The 22,814-nt window shown below is 36.0% G+C and overlaps 2 protein-coding genes across 2 annotated transcripts; both read right to left on the bottom strand.

Annotated features, from left to right (window-relative positions):
* Positions 1-27: 27 nt before the first annotated feature.
* Positions 28-1,147, bottom strand: LOC135645017 (polyphenol oxidase, chloroplastic-like). The gene is made up of 2 exons (XM_065163043.1): positions 786-1,147; positions 28-684 (listed from the first exon to the last, which is right to left on the bottom strand). The coding sequence occupies exons 1-2, from the start codon at positions 1,014-1,016 to the stop codon at positions 199-201; spliced, it is 717 nt and encodes a 238-aa protein (XP_065019115.1). The 5' UTR covers positions 1,017-1,147; the 3' UTR covers positions 28-198.
* A 2,902-nt stretch (positions 1,148-4,049) lies between these two features.
* LOC103994192 (uncharacterized) lies at positions 4,050-22,200 on the bottom strand. Its single transcript, XM_009414517.3, has 7 exons — positions 21,847-22,200; positions 21,323-21,728; positions 21,079-21,235; positions 16,367-16,411; positions 13,796-13,961; positions 7,073-7,434; positions 4,050-5,165 (listed from the first exon to the last, which is right to left on the bottom strand). The coding sequence occupies exons 1-7, from the start codon at positions 22,063-22,065 to the stop codon at positions 4,847-4,849; spliced, it is 1,674 nt and encodes a 557-aa protein (XP_009412792.2). The 5' UTR covers positions 22,066-22,200; the 3' UTR covers positions 4,050-4,846.
* Positions 22,201-22,814: the final 614 nt, after the last annotated feature.

Genomic DNA, 22,814 nt, shown 5'->3' with positions numbered 1-22,814 from the left:
AACTTGGAATATGAAAGAGGCTGTCAGTTCAAAATTTCTTCAGCTCAAATGGTTGGCGTTGACTTATCATTTTAGCTCAAATCAGATTAGACCGTGGATTACACCCCCACATCAACAACTCCAGTGTGTGTGCATTTGCCAAGCTTTGGAGTGCACAATACAACTCCGGCCACGTACTTCAAAAACATACATAATCTTCTACATATCTCTGGCCATGTCAGTCTTCCTCAGATCGATACTAATATCTCCCACAGTAACGTCGCCCGCACGAAGAACCAAAGAGACCACCAGCTTTTCAGCGTCATCGGCATTCATGTCGTCCAACAGTGAGGTGAGGCCCAGCTTGAGACCTGCCGTCCTCACGACGACGCTGTCCTCCCTTTTGTACGGCAGCTTCAGGAAGATGCCTGCGAACTCCCCAAGACCCGGCCCTGCGAGGTCGCCGCGCGGGGCAGCGATGTAGACATCGAAGCGAGTTGCGCTTCTCGGATCCACCCGTATGCCGTTGATCTGAAGTACCTCCACCTCCTGCTCCTTCTCCGCCTTGGTGCGGCTCTTCTTGGGCCTCGCCACCAACACCCGGAGCGGCCTGGTGGGGTCCAACCTCCGGGGCTGCGTTCCGAACTCCTCCACGCGCAGCAGCTCGTCCTCGGTCTCCATCGCCGTTAGCTTGGACGAATCCACCTGCATGCGGCAATTACCAATCAGAATCGCTGGCCTAGCACGGCTTGGGCGCGCGTCGTGGCTATCTGTTGGAGATGTAGATCTAGATCCGAGGGCGTCACCGGCTCCGCGAGCACGATCGGCCCCGCGGCCACGCTGCATAGCCCTCCCAAACCGACGATCAGCAAGCCTCGCCGTTGCAGCAGGGTCGGCCGAGGATCCTCGCTTCGATCGTGGCTTCCCCGGTGGCATGACACGCGAGGGAGGCGGCGGGAGCGCTGTCGCTGGAGGAGGCACGCAGAGGCAGCGCCGGCGGCAGTGGCGCTCAGCACGATGGCCGCTCCGGTGGACATGTCGACTGCGTTCGAGGGTGCTGGGAGATTGATGTGCCCAAGGGTGGTGGCGACTAGAAAAGGCTTCTCGGATGGGGGATCTAATGAAATGCGAAACGTGGAATTATTTTGGATTGGAGTTGAAAGATATCTCACACACGCCGGTACGAATTCCGGGGGATGGTGTCACCTCTCTGTTGGCACGATATCGGGTCACCCCAGGAAATTTTCTTATGCTGGCAGCCCCGCACACGAAATTTACAAGGTGGCCAACCAAACAGAGACACCTAAGCCTTATCACTACGATGAATGAATCGTGGCAGGGCCCTGTCCACGGATTGCGTGTATCATCAGTCAAAGGAATCCCGATAGAAACCCGCGAGATAAACGTGCTACTGTCCAACTGTCGTAGACAATCACAGATCCAGACGACCAACCTTGGTCCGCCCACCAATGGGCCATCGACGGGTCGGTACAGGCCACGTGGGCACTGACGGGTCGGTACACAGCTGGCCTGGTCCAATATGGCTCGGGCCAACCTTGGTGCAGCCCACAGGCTTATTTTGCCTGATCTAGAAGGCTCCAAGAGGCGGCGGTATGGGCTTTAGAGACGGGTCGTGTGTGGGCCTAAGGAAATGGGCCGCGAATGGGTCTTTTTGGGCTGAACCTATACTAAGCTGCCTCCTGCACGTGTCTCTCGAGCTGGGCCGCGCTTCTATGGAAGACCGAAGCCGGATCGGAGCCACTGGCTAGGCCGCTGGGTTAAGCAGGCCCACGTCATACCAAACTCGAGCCAATGTGGCAGTCAGCGGTCTGAAGTTGGTCAGACGCACTCCGACCCCTTAATTGCGATTTCATTCAATCATTCTAGTGTTTAATTAATTATTAAATATAATAAATAGATAATCTCATTTAATTCAAACAAAATTATTTTAAAATTTTAATTTAATTAAATATTATATATATATATATATATATTATAAAATTCCACAATCAATCAATCAATCAATATGTTAATTTATATTATTCAACATGCTACCAAATTATTAATTCAACTTGATTTAAAATACAAAAAAATTAAATTTCATGAAATTTATTGATCAAATAAATCAACATGCCAAACTAGTTGGATCAACTTAAAGAATAATGGAAAAAAATTCATTAATTTAATATGATATTATATTTAAACTAAATTAATGACATGATAATTCATGGATCTTGCTAAGATAATTTCAATATACAAATATCTTTAATCAGAATTCAAAATTTCTAAACCAATGAAATTAATATCATTACAAAACCAAGAATTTTCATGAATACATTGAAAATAAATTGAGAAAGGGTATATGATCTACCTTTCTTTCTTCCTGATATCAGGATGTAGAGGTCCTTCTCCTATCTCAGTCCCCCCAACTATTACACTCCTCTTGATCCAGTAATGAACAAAGTAGGAGCCTCACCTCCTTTAAATAGAAGAGCAAGGAGGGTGGGCTCTTCTCAAGGAAATAAAAAATTAAAATTAAAATTTTGTATTAATTAATTAATTAATTTCTAAACTTGACCAAACCATTAAGGAAATATAATTTAATTATTTTGTTAATCATATTACACAAAAATGGAATACATAATCCAAATAAAACAAAACACTAATTACAATAATTTTAATTTTTTAAAAAGATACAAAAAAAATCTCTAGTGATTACACAAATTAGGATGATGTCCATGAATAATAATTGATTATAACATCAATGAAGTGCAGATTTGATCTTGACAATCATCAGAGTAGGAGATATTGAGATTGAAAAGATAATCAATAGATTATATTTTAGTTAAAAAAAATGATCAACGCGATGTCAACGAGTTTGATCACGTTCGAAAGAGAATATCGAAGGTATGGATGATGATTTTTTGATATTTGTTTGGATCTCGTTATTACTTAGATTTAATAGAAAAGATTACTAGAGATGAAATATTATGATGAGAAATTTTTTCAGATCAAAAGGAAATAGTTTTGGATGGTTTAAAAGATGTAAAAGATGATAGAAAATTTTAATAGACTTAAATATCAAAGAGTACTACTGAAGTATATGAAAGATGTGTATATCCTACTATACTATCTGAAAATAAATTAGAATAAATGCCTGATGTAGAACTAGATAAAACGTCAAGATGGACTATAAAAAAAGTAAGATCTCTCGAGGAAAAATGAGATGAAAAAGAGGCCTCCTTAGTTAAGACAACAAATTCCTCTAAGAATTTTTACCCAGATTGAAGATACTAAAATCATACAAAAGCAAAGTTTAGATTGTGATGTGGATAATATCAATTTTATTAAAATATATTATTTGCTAGCATAAATGATTTTACTTTTTTTTTGTGGAAGTACAAAAAAAAAGAGCATAGACCTTCTCAAAGGTATTCTTATCATGAATATATGTTATTTATTGATAAAGGATAGCACTGATGTGAATAATATATTTGACGACTTAGCAATGGTATAAAATGTTTGATTCTTTTATTATAGATTATGGGTATGATACGATTACTTTTATCGTTATATCTATATGATAATTTTATTATTCTCTTGCTATATTATATATAGATGACATGTTAATTATTCTCTTGCTATATTATCTATAAGAAAATTGTAAATCTAAAAGGATTGTTGAGCAAAACTTTTGTTATAAAAGACTTGGGTTGGCTAAACATATTTTTGGTATAAAGATTACTTCTAAAGAGATTTAACACAAGTCAAAACCTGTTTGATAAAGAAGATATGAACAAAGATAGTACTTTTATGTTCATATACCATTCAATCTATTTCACTTATATTTTTCTCTCTAACCTATCGATCCCGACATCAAACACGTCCCCAACATAAATCTTTGCTGTCATCTACCTACCTAATTCTGTCTTCACGAAATCCAACTTGTGACAAGACTAAAAAAAGTCAGACCTATGTTTATACATGGAGAACCTTTGACGACAAGTCTTATAATCAAAATCTGATTTATCAACTTCAAAGGAAATTTTTTTCGTCCAAAGTCAAATTAGTAGAGAAAACCTCTTTTTCTTTTTCTATAAGATAAATTTTTACGTCACAACAACCTTTTCATTACACCAAAACTCAGCCCTCATTGAAATAAAATATTACAAGGAAGACTACTTTTCTTCAAAATGGCTGAGATCATGAATTGCTCACGATGGCATCACATTGCGTTTGTGCTCTTGATAATACACCAACTTCACAGTAATCATGTATCATATGATCTCCCGATTTGGCTGCTTGCATCTATCAGTGTTTGACAACCCTAGAACAAGCTGGTTATGATGCAGTACTCTCACAAGGGAAGTTCATACCCTGCTCTTTAGCTTCTTAAGCAGAGGGAACCTTCTCATCACAAAATATTAAACCAGTCCTTGAGAGCAATACTAAGCACATTAGAGTTATCCTCTGTGCTCCAGCAGGAGCATATACAAAATTGTCAACGTGACCACCTACACATAGATGAGATTGTTCTTCTATCCCCATCATGTGCGAAGCTCAATAAAAGACCACCAAGCCAATTTATAGTTTTTGTAAGCTTGCTTGTAGGTAGCCATCCATTAACAAATTATTGCCCAGCTATACTCTCCTGATCCTTCTTAATCAGCTACAAACACCAACTTGGAAGGCATCTCAAGTACTTTGCTGCTTTTGCCACTCACTCTGATAATTAACCACCCAAATTAAAGACTAAAATTTCCTTGATTTTAGTTAGTAAAAGGTTTCATTCGAATGCATCATGATGTCATCAAGCAAAAGACGCTGTGGTTAAGAAGGAAACCACACAGCTGAGAAGCTAAACTATCTATAATGCCCTGTGTAATCCAATGTTGAGATCAGATGATATTGATGTGAGAAGTGGAAGTGATTGGTGCCATACAGCTTTAAAAACTCGTTTCTGGTGAGCCTGCACTGATTGTGAAGGCTTTCGTCCATCGTATCTAATATCGAAGATATGAATCATGGGGTCTGCCGAACCAGATGTTATATATAGACCATCAGGAGACCATGCCTGATTAATCAGAGCAGATTGGGATTCACTTGTTTCCTGTTTCCACCCGAAAGCATGAATTTCTGTCTGCCTTAGCCGTACATCAAACAACCGAAGCTGTCTCCCAGGTTCCCTGAGAAATGCAAATAGAGCATCAACTGGTCAGGAAAAGGAAAGAATCTGCATTCCTGATAGAATACATAGTAATTGATTAACAAGAAATTATACAGCATGAAGCCAAAATCCACATCTGGGGGCATCTTCAAAGATGATTCTATTTGGTAGTTGCCTTTCTTCAGAGAGGGTTTTCTCTAACAGCATGCTCAATCGACATACTAAAGGCCAGTCAAAAGAACTAAAGCCAACAACTACACGTGACAAATTTTCTGATCATATCTTCTGGGTCTACAGAAACTAGCTTGATTATCTAGTTGAATGCAATGAGTCGCATACACATTTTATAGCTCCATATACACTAGAATTTCATCTCTTATCTCCACCACAATAATTATAAGTGTACACAGCAAGATCCAAAAATTTGGTTGATCACAATTCCACAAGGTCCACCAAATTACAATGTTCCATGTCGACTCCGGAAATTGGGAATGGGAATCGAAATAAGATGATCTGTAGGGATCAAATCAACTAGCATCCAATGAAGGATTGGCTGGGGTTTGCTAATCTGACCAGTGCTTATATTTTCCCCATAATGAGGCATCACCAAGGTCCATCTAGTTTTTATTTTTAAACAGCACTTTTATCTTTTTGGTATCCTATTGTTTGGGTTATTTATGGCTGTTTAATTTCATTTTGCCAAAACCTTATCCTGCAATCTAGCCTGGTTAAACCAAAGCAATTTCTCGCGTTCAACACCATAATACTCCCATATGTACGTACCCTACGATGAACTCCCAAATCTTACTGTTGCTTAGCCCCAACTTCCCATAGAATGAAAAAGAAAGCGAGAGCTTTCTTAGAAAAACCCTTGATCCTTACCGTCGAAGAGAATATAAGATTGGTTTGTACATATTTTCTCGATTTGTTAGGGACCATTTCTGCGTAAATATCATTACAACTGCATCAGCTAAAGGGTCCCTAACAACATGGCAGGTAGATGGTCAATAGCACCTTAGCTACCAATTTAGCACTCAATATTTACTAAAACATTTGGTTTACATCATGATATAAGTTATTTGCTTATTCATGTCACTGTTGTGCTTTCCTTTCTTCTGTAAGCTTGTAAACCTTCTGATCAGCTATTTGAGCAATCTAGAATGATGACTATTCTATCTAATTCTTGGATCATTACATCCTTGCTTGTTATTTGCATCACAACTACTTAGATCAGTTTAAATGTTTTGCATGTATATTTACTTGGTTGTCCTATCTTAAGGCTTGTTTTCCAAATTATTCATGCTTATTCGAATAAAAAATAAAGATACAGAATCAGAAAAATAAGTAAACAGAAAAAACTTGTTAGGCACCATACAGAAAAGAAGGAAAATTTCTTTCCAGATATCAAGGGTGCAAAACTATTTGGCCCATCCCTAGAAATAGTCATATTTCTTTAGTAAATTATTCAGAGAATTTAACTATCAATTTATTTATGATGCTCAATGCATGAAATCATTGCTAGTAGACATTTAAGGCTGAGCACAACTTGTTGGGAGATTTCACAAGACTGGCAAAGAAGAGCTTGCATGGCAAGGTTATAGTAAGCCTTGGTTTAAAAATTAATCCAGTAAAGATAACACAAGCATGAGTATCATAATTTATAAATATAGAAACATTAACAGTTGTTAAAATATTAAATTTTATAATTTTGTTGATTCAATTTTATAAGTATTATTGTCCAAAAGTCAAACTGAATATACTAAGAAACTCTAGGACCCAATCCCAGATGAAACTAGAATAGATAATATAGAAGACACAGTTTTACATTTTATTTTGCAGAAACAATATATTCTAATATTAAAATATTCTAACGGACTATAAATAATAAGACTTCAATGGAATCATTGCACAAGCTTATTCACTTACCCTGCTTGCACCATGAACAAATTGAAGTCACATGGGTTTGGCAGCACACTCATGCATTTGCTTTCTATTTGATTTTTGAACTCAGATCTTCCTGATAACATATCAAACGCAATTATCCTTTTGTCTGCACCAACAGATAGTACAGTCTTCTTTTGTTGCAATCCAGCAACTCCCATGACAGCAGAAGAATGCAGATTCCCATGTATTGTCTTGGGTTTGCATGAATCATCTATTTCTTGCCAAAGTATCACAGCATGGTCACTCCCACCAGTTACGAAACATAAATCAATCCACGGCATGAACATTATGCTATTTATAATGCCTTTTTGATGAGGCTTTCCTTCCAAGAAAGTAACCTTTTTCTGTCCAGACACAATCAATGTGATCTTGCATTAGTATCTAACTTACGTGTCTAGCAATTCCAGTGAGAGATTACAGAGATCAAGATTTTGAAGACACTAATAAACAATGTGGAGCCTATATCACCAACTAAATACACTACAATTCAAGGATCACAATTCCATTTAGGTGCATTAGTCATAACAACACATGGCACAGGTTGACATGCCACTAGCAAAGCCAGCAATGCCATGCACTTAGTGTGGTTGGACATGATATATCTACCATCTTTCAAGAAAAATACAAAAGAAAATTTACTATCTTCAATTTTATAATTTTGTGAGGGAAAGGGAATGAAACAACTTATCTCCAATGGGCATCCAGTAGCCGGTATGATAGCTAGTATTGGGACAGTTCAGCAACAAAGAAATTACCACTATGACCAACAATAAAGCAAGCTTGCTGGAGCATCAATGATGTCAGGTAGTTTTTGGCAGAGGATCTTTTTTTTGCTTTATTTTTTTCATGCGGGGAAGGGCAAGTTCTCCCGTGATATCCACCAATTAGCATGCACTAGCATGAGTAGTATATTCTCATCCATAGAATTAAACACATGTTACATACATCATAATGTGGGAGACCTTGTCAAGAATAATCTATCACTAAATGTGAAATCACCACTGTGACGCACAATCAGCAAGCTGGCTAGAGCATCAATGATGTCAGGTAGTTGTTGGCAGAGGATCTTTTTTCCCTTTTTTTTCATGTGGGGAAGAGGCAAGTTATACCAGTGATATCTACCGATTAGCATGCACTGTCATGAGCAGTATATTCTCATCCATAAAATTAAACAAGTCACATACATCATACTGTGGGAGATTTTGTCAAGAATAATATATCATTAGATTGAAATATGAAACCAACTAGCATGTAAAACTCTGAATAGTTATTATACAACAGCAAGTTATCAACCAATGCTCGTAGTCTAAACCCTAAACCAATTCTGCTAGTTATCTGCTAAGGAGTATGAAAGAACAAAATGTAGAATCATTCTCCACAAAATGGTGAAAATTGAATGGTATGGAATTATGTCCTGAAAATTCCAAAGGGGTTAAATTTTACCTGCCAGACTCAGTACTACTGTCCTAGAGATTAATCAGACTATTCTGAAATTGTCCAAAGATATTTCACATAGACAATTCTAAAATTTGCATCAATGGGTATGTTTGAGTTGGAAACAATTTATTTCTTGAAGTTTTTATGCACAAATTTCTTTTCCATCATTTACTGATATTCCTCATAAAACTAATTTTAACAAGATAATGTTAAATGAGACTATAAATAAGGCAATACAAGAAACAAGTCGTCCGCGGCTTCAGGGTAATCAGCCATATCAACATGGCAGAAACATATGGCAACAACTCAAATTCATAAGTCTTGGATTACTTTAAGCTTAGCACAAATAAAGGGATAAAACTTGATAGTTAACTGTGAATAAAAGAAAATCAATTCTGGATTAAACTCAAAGGAAAATAAACAAACAAATTAGGGTCATAAAAATAAAAAATATGTTATTTAATAAGTAAATAATCAAAAATTAAAAATCATGTATGCTAATGATCATTTTTACCTTCATATTCCATAGAATATCTAACTTGTAAGAAATGGGAACTAAACATAAATGATGAGGAACTATATAAAAATCATGCTGAAAGTTATTAGTGAATATGATATATGTATGTCATGAAATAAATATGATATATGTGTTGTGAAAGTAAGTAATAATCATATAATACAAATTTTTTTTACCAACATATTATACCAAGTTACTATGTAAGAGATGACTCTTTCATATATCATATAAAAAGGCCTAAAACCTTCCATTTACCACTTTGATGAGAGCTCAAGTCCCCATTCCCAGCACCTCTTTAATTATCATGCAAATGAAGCATTAGGCAATGCAAAGGCATGCAAAGAAAGGGATCTTCGAAGCAAGCACAAATGGGATTCAGGATTAATCCCAAATCCAATGGCATTGCCATACTCTATCATGGAATCCCTTTATCCTTCCCCTTCCCCCTCCATCATTTCCTCTGATTCGATGTGGTGGCAGAGGACAAACGTGATGATAGTGGTGGCAAATAGTGAATGCAATGAACCAATGACATTTGATCATTGGACACGATATCAACGATGTCTCCTCAACTTCATGGTCATAGTAACAGGTTTGTTCATCTTTCCTTTCCCATTTCCTCTTACAATTGCAACCTATGGTAGTTATCAACCCTTTGTTTATCTGCTTTTTTCCTCTTTGAAGGATAGCAGCTTCACGTATTTCTGCCATTGTACCATCTCTGCTGTTAGGGGGTGAAATCTCACGGCAACAGATGGCCTCTACTGAGAGAAAAACCTGAATAATTCACGTGGCATCCATGCAACAAAAAACCACTTAATAATTAGCAACCCGGTTGGCTAAATCAGTTGTCAATGATCACAACTGTTTAAAGGGCATAGAAAGTAAGCTAAGAGGAAAACTCTTTTTTGGCTCAGACTCATTTATTACCTGTTGATTACATATCAATCATGCACGAACCTAACTGATGGAGGAAGACCCCACTGGAACCTATTGGTCTAATTCTTGCAAGTCATGACATCATTGGTGAGACCCTTTTCAGGACAGGTGATCCAGAGAATATAGCCCAAATTAATTGCTAGAATCCATCTACGTGACCAACCAAAAAATGTGTTTAGACTTCACAACAAATAGCACTTGTAGAAGACACCTTCGATTGATCTTCTGTGCTGAAACTATGTGGTTTTAGTCTACTCCCAAAAGGTTGCTTGACCTCTATCACACCCCCGAAAGTGTTAGGGTATATACTACATGCCAAAAAACCATGTGGCTCCATGATGCATGGCAGACCATTAGCCACCCAAATGTTGGTTATATCCATTGATTATGATCGCAGCTAAATGAAGGGCACAAGAAGAAAGCTAGGGGAGCTTTTTTTTCATCATCGACTCTCTCTCTCAAGAGGGAGCTGTGTTAGTATGGCAAGATATAAAGTTTATGATATTTTTATAACAAATTACGTACTAAATATGAAGAAAAAAATATATATCAAACTGTTAAAGCTAGGGAAAGAAAGTGTTGGGATTTAGGTAATATTAGAAACATTAAAGATAAAAAATCAAAAATTACACGTTAATGATAACGAAATCAAGAAAAGATGGAGAAGTTATTTTTATAAATTCTTTAATGATAATTCCACAAATGACTTACTACCTACCTTTTCACATTGATAATAGATGAATTTACTAATTATTTACAGGAGAGATCCCTAATGTATGTTATTTGCTGATAATATTATCTTCGTTGATAAGAATCTAAATAAAATTAATTTAAAATTGAGTTATGGAGGCAATCCTTAAAAACTAAAGTTTTAGATTAAATAGAACAAGTATATGAGATGCAATTTTGATAATACTTAAGTTAGATGGGCAAGAGGTTCATTAAGTAATATATAAGATGCAATTTAGTAATACGTAAGTTAGATGGGAAAAGTTCTATTAAGTAACCTTAGGCATCTTGGATCAATAATTTAAAAAGGTGGAGATTAATAAAGATATTAGTCATAAAGTAAAAACGCGATAGTTAGAATGATAAGGGGCATCAAGAACCTTATGGTATCATCGAGTATCTTTAAAATTAAGAAAAAAATTTATAGGACAGTTGTTTAACTATTAATACTTCATGGATCTTAATGTTGGGCACTTAAACGACTTATATAAAAAATAAGTCTGTGTTGTTGATTTGAAAATGTTGAGATGGATGTGTAGAGTTACTAGGAAATATAGAAAAAAAATATTTTTATTCATGAACAATTATCTATCGCTTTAATAGAGGATAAAATGAGAAAAATACGTTTAAGATGATATGAACAAATGCTTGAGATACCTAGAGATGCGGTAGTCAATGAAATGACTCTTGTTAGTGGTATGAGAGGAAGAGAAAGACCTAACAGGACATTAATAAAAACTATACATAAAAATTTAAATACCCTTAGTTAAATATATGGTTTTCTACATTCATCAATGATAGTAAAAGATCTATACAACCAATCCCTTAGGACTTTATGGCTTTGTTGTTGTTGTACTCTCTCCCACACACACTCACATTTATTGTTTATTTTCTATATCTCAATCAAACATTAACTTGACTATCGAAGAAGACCGACCAGTACAACTCTAGCAGCTTAATGGTCTTTTCTCTTGCAGATTGTGATCTTTTTTATTATGGATCATGATGTCATCAGCAGCATCTTATTCAGTACACATGAATTAAAAAACATGACACATGTCATTTTCTAATTGCTCATTCAGCATGTATTGGTATTCCATTGACATGTCGACCATGGGTACAAAAGACCCTCTTCTTTTATGGTAATTTTTCACTTGACTTGATAGTACTTGGATTCAATCCAAATTTAAAACTTCTGTCGATCTTGAAAGGTTAGGGATAGTCTTGATGGATCCTCAAGCTTTCATGCACAAACCAGCTTCAATTGATGATTTCTTTACTTTTATCATAACAAACACAATCAGATTCTCAAATTTTCTCTCTCAAACAGGATAATGCAAAATTAAATGAAACATCTTATTAAGAATCAAATACACGAGGGCGAGCTCTGTTATGATGGCAAGGTTGCACCTTGAGATCAGGGTGATCAAGATTTGAGTCATGGAAACCTCTCTTATGTAGGGGTAAGGTTGCTGATTCATTCAATTTCGAAACTCTGCATTAGGTTCATCCATTAAGAATCAAATATGTGCCCCACAACCAGATCAAAAATTATAATTTTTTGTTAGGACACTGCTTTCACGTTTGCTTTCCTTTTGATTAGCAAGTGAAGAGAAAATAAGGTTGCTTCAATTTGCTGATTAAAATTTGTCATTTTTACTGCACATAGAAATAAAAGATAACATGCCAACTAGGTATCTACACAAACATAGTGCATAAAATGATAATACATGGGCAAGAGAAAGAAATAGTAAAGCACCGAAGATATGAAAAAGAGTAATTCTATATTGTCTAAATTAAAGATAAGTGCAGTACAAATCAATGTAACCAAATGTATTGTCACAGACATGGATGCTACCAGCATACCAAATCTGGTAATATGATGTGGAAGAGCATGCCATCAAGACGTGTACATATCAAGGTAACAAACAGCACCAAACAGCAAAGTGATTTCAAGGTGAATAGTAGAAAGTCGCTATCAAGCCTACCCTTGAAGGTGCTATACGCCCAAAGTTGGATCACTAATAAAAATTATGATTTATTCCATAAAAAAAGAAGTTACTATGACAAAGAATTCTAATATTAAATGTTCACATAAAGTTACCAGGTAAGTTCCATGCAAAGTGGATGTTGTACAATATTAAAATATCAAAGAGCAACATGATTGTTCACAAATTATAAAATATTAAAATGTTAAATTATCACTTGTGATCAATCTATCATGTGACCATAAAATATTAGAAATATAATACCAGAGCCATCCAATGTATGGACTTAAAACAAGAAATCTAATAGTGAATGTTTGGTGGAAGGCAGTGTTCCAAGGTGCTGAGTGGAATAGAGCATGAGACACAGAAAGCATTAAGAATGTAGAAGAGAGAATGAGGAAGAGATATGTGGGATAAGAAGAATGCAACTTGACAAACAATTTTGATCCTTCTGATTTTTATCTTGACCACAAAATGGAAGAGTTGGATCCAAAACAACATTTGAACTTTTATCTTAATCACAAAAAGTTATAGTAAAAAAATTAAAGACTAGTTTCTTTAATTTATGGACTTTGTGCAATGGTATAACTGCATATATTGACCAGGGTTCAAGTCATAAAATCGGTATTGCAGCCTGAAGGGATAAGATTAAAGTAATTGGCCCTTTAGAGACCCTACATAAGTGGAAGTTATGTGTATTAAGACACCCATTTTTTAATTTTATAAGTGGCCACTAAATGCCCTCAGTATAGCCACTTCTTGACCATTATCGTTGCCGCTGATCTATTACACGCACTATAGTGACTAGCCCTTTGTACTACTATGGCCACTTTCTAAAACATCAATGACCAGTGAACATCCACAAGCCCATTTGACTGTCACGTATTTAAACATTCATGGTAGTTTGTGTACATGTAGCAAGTCAGTATACTAATCATTCACAGGACTCCAAATGAGTCTGTTCTTGAAATCATGTATTAAAAAGCATATACCATCACATTCATGCCCTAGAAGTCAAAAGAAAATTAAAGAGAAAAGAAAAGTTACTCAAATTTCAAATCTATCATAGACATTAGTTTTTAAAAATCATCTTACTTCTCGTGATGCATTCAAGTTCAGAACCGAGATCTGTGAGTCACCACCATCAGCAGTATAAGCAGCAAAGATTCTATCTCCATCTGGATGCCATGCTATATCTTCTGGCCATCTCCGTTGCTTTGGAGATAAACAATCCATGCTGCTTAGTAATGATGCATTGGATCTGCACTCATACAAGTACAGCACAATGAATGACAACTGAAATTGTAAAGTTAGAAAGTTTGATTTTCGTTTGATTCAATGACATTCAAGAAACTGCAAAATTTGAAATTCAAAGTATTGGCTTAATTTTTGCTTTTGACCAAATCTTTAAAGCTTTGGTTTTTTATTTTGACAATTTCTACTTGACATACAATGACATTGAAAAAAAAAATGCAGTTTCAAAGTAAATTAATTTCTGTTGGACGATTTCAAGCTGAAACAAGGGAACATTTATAAACGGCAAAGAATTGTAGAAACAAATAGGTTCCTAGTATGGAGTCCTATCTACTCTCTCAGAAGCATATATAATCCAATATACCAATGAGCAATAACTCATTTCTATTTTTTCAGATATATTTTTAAGTTAAAAAGTGAAAGAACAGAAAATTTTGGTTTCATATAATTTATATGGATTGGTTGTGTAACAATCCACTAGTTTCATTTTGTTCAAAACAAGATATAGGACTGATATGTGTAGATTTAGTGGCTTAGTACTAATAAGAGTAAACACAGTACACAAGGTTCATGCCAATTCAGGGTCTATTGGGGAATAAGCGCTCACTATTAGTGATTTGGTTTATACATTGTAGGGATTGTTGGCCATGATCCACTACATACTATTACTATCAGCTAGTAGACTACTCAGGTTGTTACAATGATATTAATCCAGTTCTGTCAGCCACTCTGTGTTAACTAAGCTGTGTCAAGATGGCATACTTTGTGCACACTGAGATGGTCTTATCTTGAGATAATAAAAAATTATACTTTTAAATGTGTCTTCTAGGCCTACCCTTAACATGACATCAAACACCTTGAATGGGAGATTGTGATATCTCAACTTTTAGTCAAACATTGGTAAGGTTTACATGACAGGATACTCATAGCAGAAACTGATCTATCAGTATCATATTGATAGTGTCATGCATAACAAGACACCACCGAAGAATTCTTTAAACATTAAGCAAATTTCATGTTCATTTAGCTCATCAAATAATCTTTAAAAAGTAGTAAATCATAATAATGGTTTGGTGTCTGAGCATATAGTTTGCAAACCAAACAGTATTAAGTATTATCACATTGTAGAGTATTGCTACACTGGTATAAATGTCTGTATGATGGATCCCATTTTAGATATATCATACCACACAGTATGTCCTGGAACAAAGCAAAGTTGCAAACTATGATGCCTTCACATGGCTACACAACAGCACAACATGAAAGAATAAGTGCCTAAAACTACATTCTGATAATATTGCAAAATTTATCCATTTGATCCAGAGTACCAGAAAGATGATAACAATTGTCTAGATTGAAGGTCATACCGCATTCTTTTATCAAAATAAAGACTGGTTTGCCATTTATTTGGTGAAACATTCAAGTAAAAAATTGGGACCTGTTATGTAGATTATCTTGATATGTTATTTTTGATGAAAAAAATAAAGTCAGGCATCTTTTGTTCCAAAATAAAAATATGTTTTTGGTCTGAATAAGCCATGATATCCAGAAAACCAGATGCGAGTCCTGTTTGGATCTGGAAGTGTGTATCTGAGCTGTTTGACACGGACCTGGCTTTTGTGCTACCTTTGCTGGTATGATTTTCAGAGTTATTTTGTTAAATTTCTTGTGACATATGATACAAAATTTAATATCTCAATAGGTGAATCAATAAATGGTATAAATCATCAATTTCATAAAAGTTTAACTTGACAACCTCTAGGACAAACTTGTAAATACATTTCTGTGTTACCTAACATGTCTTGTAAAGCTGGTGGAACTTATTGTGCATAAGCAAGTATCATCATTTAATGGCCTTATTATATCTTTATCTGCTTACATACTTTTCCCCCTGCTGCCCTGCGTATAAGTTTCTAACATATAGCAAAGGAGAAGGTTAATGGAAAAGAGTTCTTCATTTTGTTTTATTTAGTGGCTAGCAACTTACTGGTAATAAAATTGTTGGGTTGCAGAAAATTTGTGTCTACAAGCCATATGATTTCTACATAATTACCAGATTTCCTCTCAACAATATTTATACTAAATACTATGACTGCTATCGTTATATAAACACATATAGGGCTCTTTTGACTAAACGAGTCATTTTTATCTTCCATTAAAAATAATTTTTTTCTCAATAATCAGGAATAGTTCACTGTGCCTTCATGATTCTCTCGCAAGTGCAATTGTACTTGATGTTTCCTACAAATAATTGTTTGACAAAGATAGCTTATGAAATAGTTATTTCCATACCTAGAACTTCATAAAAGAAAAATAAATAATGGCAAAAGAAAATTCACCCTCAATGCAAATCTATTCTGCTGCAAAAACTAGAAAACAAATATAGATGAAGGAAAAGACTAGGAGTTCTACCCTTTGGCCTGCACTTGCCATAAGTTGACAACTCCATCCAAAGCGCTGCAAAGTACAATTTAAGTAAGCCAACAAGACTAAAATCCTGAACTAAGAAGATCAGAAATCCTAAATAATCATTAAGATGTAAATAAATGTGACTTGTTATGGAAATGGAAATGAAACAATGGAAAAATGGTTATCCAAGTTGAGCAATAGGGCAACTATACAATATAGAAAATAAATTTTAGGAGTTCAAAATGCAAGATTCAGTAATTAATACACATAAGAGCATCCATCACCACTTGCTATGTAACATATTGGTAAGACAAAAAATGAGGCACTACTGTTGCAAAATGTTTACTAGAAGTGAAAATATTTTTCTTTGTTCATGACAATCTCATTATCAGTCTCATGCTTCTTGATACATTTCCTCTTTTGTCCTATTGGGGGGCCTTCCCCTAATGTTCAAAATTTGTTACTACAATGAATAATAAATATCTTGCAGTTTTTTTCTAATCATACAGTACAACTAGTATTAACAGGCTAATTATGTGCTTGATCTGTCCTTCAAGAACAAAATCAAGCTGAGTCCTATCATAATCCTCTAGGAGTGCTTTTACATCCAGAAGGAGAATTAAACCAGTGGTAAAAGTGGATGTGTCCTAGACTGGAAGTACAACTAGGAAACTAGATTGGTGCTCATCAGTGAGCAAAAGTTGGTAACTTCATCCACTGTTATTACTTACACAGTGGTTTCTAACATTTAAAATTAGTTGGATGGTTGGCGGCTTTGTTCAAAGACAATATGGGTAAATCAGGGTTTGCAAGAGCAGAAGTCTTGAATAGATTGCTTGTCTTAGTAGACAATGCTATGAACACTTTTTGACATATAAAAGATTAGACCACCATTCTTGATCTTACAGAAGTTCAGAAGTAATCTCACCTTGTGTAATGCCACATAAGATTCGCCAAGATATTCTGCATAAAATGGAAGCTTCAGCGAGTAACAGCAAGCTTTTGCAAGGTCTTCAGCCCTCTTATTTATTTAATAATCTCATATCTTACATTAATAATAGGGATCATTTTCATTCAATATAAAGTCACTCAAAATGGTTATTGTTTTGTCATTCATTAAATGCCCTGTCCTTTTCATCATTCCATTTCTTTGCTTCAGTTTTGGACAAGTTCTTCATGTTAGATGAGAAGTTGATGTAACAATTTTTTATTCATTTTATAAGGACAAAAGCAGCAATGCTGCAAACTTATTCATTGAAAGATAATTAAAAAGAAAAGAGAAAAGAAAACTGCAAAATGCATAAAGGGAGGACAGGAGAGAGATAATAGAGAAACATCCAGTTTACTATGGCCCAGCCATTCTTAATAGTCTTCTGGACTTTCCAAAAGAAATGCTCTTCTAATCCTATTCATTTCATTTATAAAATATCAAATATTGAAAATAAAGAAAAGTCAACCAGTAGATTGGTCAGCTGAGAATTGACAAGAACCAATCTTTCCAGAAAAAGATAGTAGTTTGAGATACCAACCTTCCAATGGTTTGAAACTTCTGGTCAAGAGGCATCTAGTATTTTATTGTAAGTTTATCAGGGTGTATTGGAAGGTCAAAATACTAAAGAGGAAACCAGTGGCCTGGTACTTGAAGATGGAGGCTAAACCATTACTTCTTTTAGCATGTAGGTCCATATAAATGGATTTTCTTACTAAAATTAAGAGCAAGCCAAGAGCAAAGTTTGTGGTAGTAAAGAATCACTTTAGGTCCAATAGAGTGTCATCCACAAACTAAAGGACAGTGCCAAATAGTGGGCTCTAGTGACCCAAAACAACAGGGACCCTTGAGGGTTAATAAGTATGTCTCAAAGTTGATTGTTCATTGACAAAGATAATTATGATGACGACTCTATCACCCGAGGAATGAGGGGCAAACATTATCTTGTAGTTTGGTATAGCTCAATATGCATTGAAGGAGAAAACACTGTATTGAATCTTCTGCAGAATTAAAATATTGCTTTTTTACCTACAATGCAGGCACTTCTGCATCAATATAGAACTCTGCTATTCTAAAAAGGTATCAACATATGCTGACACAAAACTAACAACCCCTAACAAGGGGGTACCTTCATCTTAATACAACAAATGAGGTCATATTTTATCTATTAATAAAGTAAAAGGTTCTAAAACTTTAGCAGCTTTCTTAAGAAATGTATCATTTACCATGGTTCGTCTTACCGGTCCATACTGGTGTATTGATCAATTGTTGGTATGTTACGTACCAAACTATACCGACATAGTACGGTGGGGCATACTAACAAACTGGTATGTACCACTCGTACCAATCCCTTATCGAACTAATACATACTACCCGTACTAGGCAGTACATTATGGTACGGCAAACGTTGCCATTTACAACATCAAGTTCAACAATTCGATGAGGTTTATCATTGAAATTTCAACAGTTTGCTCTGAAAGATGACCAAATACGTAAATTTTGATAATAAAATTTAATATCAGCATTTTATGAGAATCTGATTTCTTATCTCTCTTTCATTACAATTTCTGTGAATTGTATGGTTTTTCAAAATTATTTTGAAATAAAAAATTTAGGCCCCTAGAACACAAACACCAATATCTATACTCAAGTTTTAGTAAAGTAACCACATGTATTTGGTAACATCTAACAGCATAAGAAAATAAACAACACGACTTGAACTAGAATTTCTAGCTGGACATAATGGCAATTAGTGATTTTAACAATGACATCTCAAAGTCAATCGAGTTGGATTGGCGGTTGGCCATGATGAAGTGACCTACTAAATTGGGGATGTTTAAACCAAGGGTTTAGATCTTCATTTAGTTCTATTTGGGGTAACCTAGACCTACTATAGTATTGTCATGAGGTGCACCAGTGTCCGCCTAGGTTCTTGGGAAAAGAGAGGTGAGGTCCAAGCACCTCAAATTGTTTCAGAAGAGGTGATTTGAATGGGTGCTGCCATAGGAGGATGCCTAGGCCTAGGCGTTGGGTGACCCAAGAACTCGCGTAGCCCAAAAGGAGAGTAGTTGAACCTGAACTAATTGGTAATTAGTTCAGTTCAACCAAGCCAATAACTTAACATCACACTCTCTCCCTCCTCTACCACCCCCTCCCCCTACTGCAGCACCCTCGGGAGCCCTAATGCCACCAACAATGATGCCCTCTTGCATACAATCACACGGCAGCCCCACACCATAGGATTTTGTTGCCTTTGGAGCCAGCCGAACTCCATTGCTCTTGTCCACCATTGCACATCTCCTCTTCGTCACCTCTGCATTCTGATATAGCTTGCTCTTGATTTTTTATCTCACCAATAATTCTTGTTAACAATAGTTGAGTCAATTAATAATAGTTAACTCTTATTAATAACAATAATATTATCTCTTATTAGGAACAATTTATCAATTGTGTTGATTACAAGATTTTTACTGCAGCTTTAGGATCTTGAAACATGGTAACATAGGTAATGCCTCACATTTTATTTTATTTTAATGTTTGCCTTTATCCTTAACGATTGTCACTATATTAATTTTATTTTAATGATTTTATCTTTAATTATATTTTTTATAATTTTATATTAGTAAGCACCCTACTTTTCTCAAGCAAGCGCCTAGCGCATCTTTCAATGCCTAGTGCCTTTAACCAAGGTTTGCAATTTTGGTCCATACCGGTGTACCGACCAATGGTCGATACAATGCGTATCAAGGCATATCGACAGAACGCTAGTGCATACCAACGATACGCCCAAAAAAATCGAAAATAGCTCCAAAAATACCTAAAAATAGAAGAAGAAAAATGTTAGATTAGGATTTTTAAATTGGAAATAAATAATAAATTTAGTATAATTTTAGCGAAAATAATCTAAATTAGAAAAGAATAGTGACACATATCTTTTTTGAGCTTTGAAGAGTAGTTTTGTGATACTTTCCAAATCGTCCTTTCATTAATATTGAATTATCTACAAATAAATGATTTGAATTGTTAGATTGTGGTATATTCGAGACCATCCTCATTGAGTTCCATGATCTAAATCTTGGGTGGCATGTGTAAAATATTGTTTCTCGGTCCATGCACCACCCTCAAATTGTGTAGACGGGGTCATTGACTCCCCGACGTCGTCGCCATCATCAATTGAGGCAATGTTGTTTACGTCATTGCCATGTCTCTGAATTGAGCAAGTTGTTGAATACAATTGAGAAATACTTTTTGATTCCAGTACTTGGTCGGACCAATAAACACCGATTGTTACATATTGGCCCATTGATTGGAGTCCTTGAAAGATTTTCAATACTTAAAGAAGTTACTGTACAATATACTAAAGCCACCATCACCATCAGGCCCAATGGCTCAACATTTTCAAGGTGTCCCATGAAAAAATGGCCCTTCCAAATTACCATTGTTTGCCACTCTAACAATCAAACAAGAAACCACTTGCCAAATAAAAGATAGTAATCATGAAACAGTATGCACCATGTTAAAGGTTCTAACAGCCAAAGACAAAACAAAGCAATCAGATCTGACCAAGAATATGAACACAAAAGATATTTTCAAATCAGACCAGCATATCGTGCATGAACTTAGAGGTCAGGCACTCAAATAAACTGTTGATTTGTATTATCTAAAGGATATTGCAGTTGCTAAATATAATAGACAATCAACCTGCTCTTGTGAAATTCTCAGTTACCTGGTGACGAAGAGATGATCATTGACTGGGCACAGCTCAAGACTTCTCAATTTCCTTTTATGCTGACTGGAAATTAAGGTTCCTGATTGAAATCTAATTATGCAAGGTGAAGAAGATGAACGTATATTGTGAATCAGATCCTGGTGTTCCTTCTGCTCTGCCAAGATTAACATAAAGAACTTTGTTGAGAGACATCAATAGGAAAGCAATCAAATTTGACATCTAGAGAACATTTTTTTATTACCAAGCTTCCTCTTGATCCTCTTTTCTTTAGATCCAACAGGCCCACCCTTTTCAATGAAGGGCTTAGACGTCCCTGTACCCGCTGGCTGAGTAGAAGGGGAAGAATCCATTGGGCCGCCAGCGGCAGCAGATGCTTTTAGTTCTGGCTTCGCATTCCGTCCGGCTCTGGCATCTGCAGCCAGGGAAGGAAGCCTGGTGTTATGAGGGGGAATAAGAAGCTGAGGCCGCGACAATTGCTGCGACGGCGTAGGGCGCGTCTGAGCGTGGTCATTATTGTTCCGGATAGGGTTCGACGGCCTGGCCTCGGTTTTAACAACATCCGTGGCAACAGGAGCAACTTTGGAGCGGAGACGAATGCGATCCAGCTTGGCCTGGGACTCGCTCAATCTTTTCTCCGCCTCTTCGAGCTGTACAGAGAAATACCAACCGATCGTCCTTTTAAGATGAAAAGCGGCTCAAGCTAACCAACAAACAAAGAGATGCTTGAAATCGATTTACACAAAGGGCATTAACAGTATCAAAAACCTGGGATTTGTAATGGGCAAGCTTCTGCTTGAGAAGTTGGCACTCCTTGGTGCGATGTTCGATCAGGGCGACGAGGGCTTCCTCCTGCTCCTGCAAAGACACGTTGTCGTCGCGGCTCTTATTATAATTAGATGGCTTTCCTTCATTGTCGCCCTCGATGAGTTCGATCGGTTCGTCTTCCAGTTTAGGCTTCTTTAGCAGGCGTGACGAATCCATCATGTCTGCCCTCGTTAAGGATAGCGAAGACGAAGAAGAGACGGTGGTGCCTTCGCCAGAAAGAGCGAAGATGAAGAGTGGAGTCCGAGACGGGTTCTCGTCCTCCACCACGGTCGCCGTAGCCTCCTCTCACCGCCACTATTTACTCGGTTTTACTATATATATAGTGTCGTGTAAGTTTGAAAATTCTCATTAGTCAATTTTATCTTCTTTTTTTTTTTTTTACCCTTAGACAGTAAAATCATTATTTTCTCACTCACTCGATAACTTTTGAATCATCGATTCAATAAGGGATAAATATTTGACCGATTCATAACTGGTTTAGTCTGATTAAAAATACTTGCACAATAGTTATGTCTCTGAGCTCGATATATTATAATGTACCGTTCAACTTCATGTTTTTTTTATTATCATTTTTCTTCTTCTTTGATTTTTTTTTTTTCTCTTCTAACTCTTTTTACGTGTGTGGTGTTGCTCTTTCTTATGCATAGAATCACACAGAAAAGATAATTCATATAAGTAAATTGTTATCTTTATTTCTTTTTTGTACACTTGATAGTTATTCCTTTGCCTTTTTATTTTTATTGGGTTCTCGCCATATAGTCACTTGAAACCATTGATAAATATATAATAATTTCATTGATATCAAGGATAATGATAATAAAAAATTAATATTAATTTTATTGAGTTTCGGATTTTGATGATGAATTTATGATATAATCAATATTTGAGAAAAGTAATGAAAAGACAAA

Source organism: Musa acuminata, chromosome BXJ3-8, assembly GCF_036884655.1.
Source record: "Musa acuminata AAA Group cultivar baxijiao chromosome BXJ3-8, Cavendish_Baxijiao_AAA, whole genome shotgun sequence".
NCBI lineage: Eukaryota > Viridiplantae > Streptophyta > Magnoliopsida > Zingiberales > Musaceae > Musa > Musa acuminata.
The sequence above is the reverse complement of the archived record's forward strand: the minus strand, read 5'-3'. Positions and strand labels throughout refer to the sequence as shown.

Excerpts from the sequence above, each read along its gene's own strand:
- LOC103994192 (XM_009414517.3), bottom strand. The coding sequence starts at position 22,065 with ATGATGGATTCGTCACGCCTGCTAAAGAAGCCTAAACTGGAAGACGAA. Across the intron at positions 21,236-21,322 it reads GAGGATCAAGAGGAAGCTTG|AGCAGAAGGAACACCAGGAT; the intron begins GTAATAAAAAAA and ends TAATCTTGGCAG. Across the intron at positions 7,435-13,795 it reads ACTTGAATGCATCACGAGAA|AAAAAGGTTACTTTCTTGGA; the intron begins GTAAGATGATTT and ends GTGTCTGGACAG.
- LOC135645017 (XM_065163043.1), bottom strand. The coding sequence starts at position 1,016 with ATGTCCACCGGAGCGGCCATCGTGCTGAGCGCCACTGCCGCCGGCGCT. Across the intron at positions 685-785 it reads CGATCGTGCTCGCGGAGCCG|GTGGATTCGTCCAAGCTAAC; the intron begins GTGACGCCCTCG and ends TGCCGCATGCAG.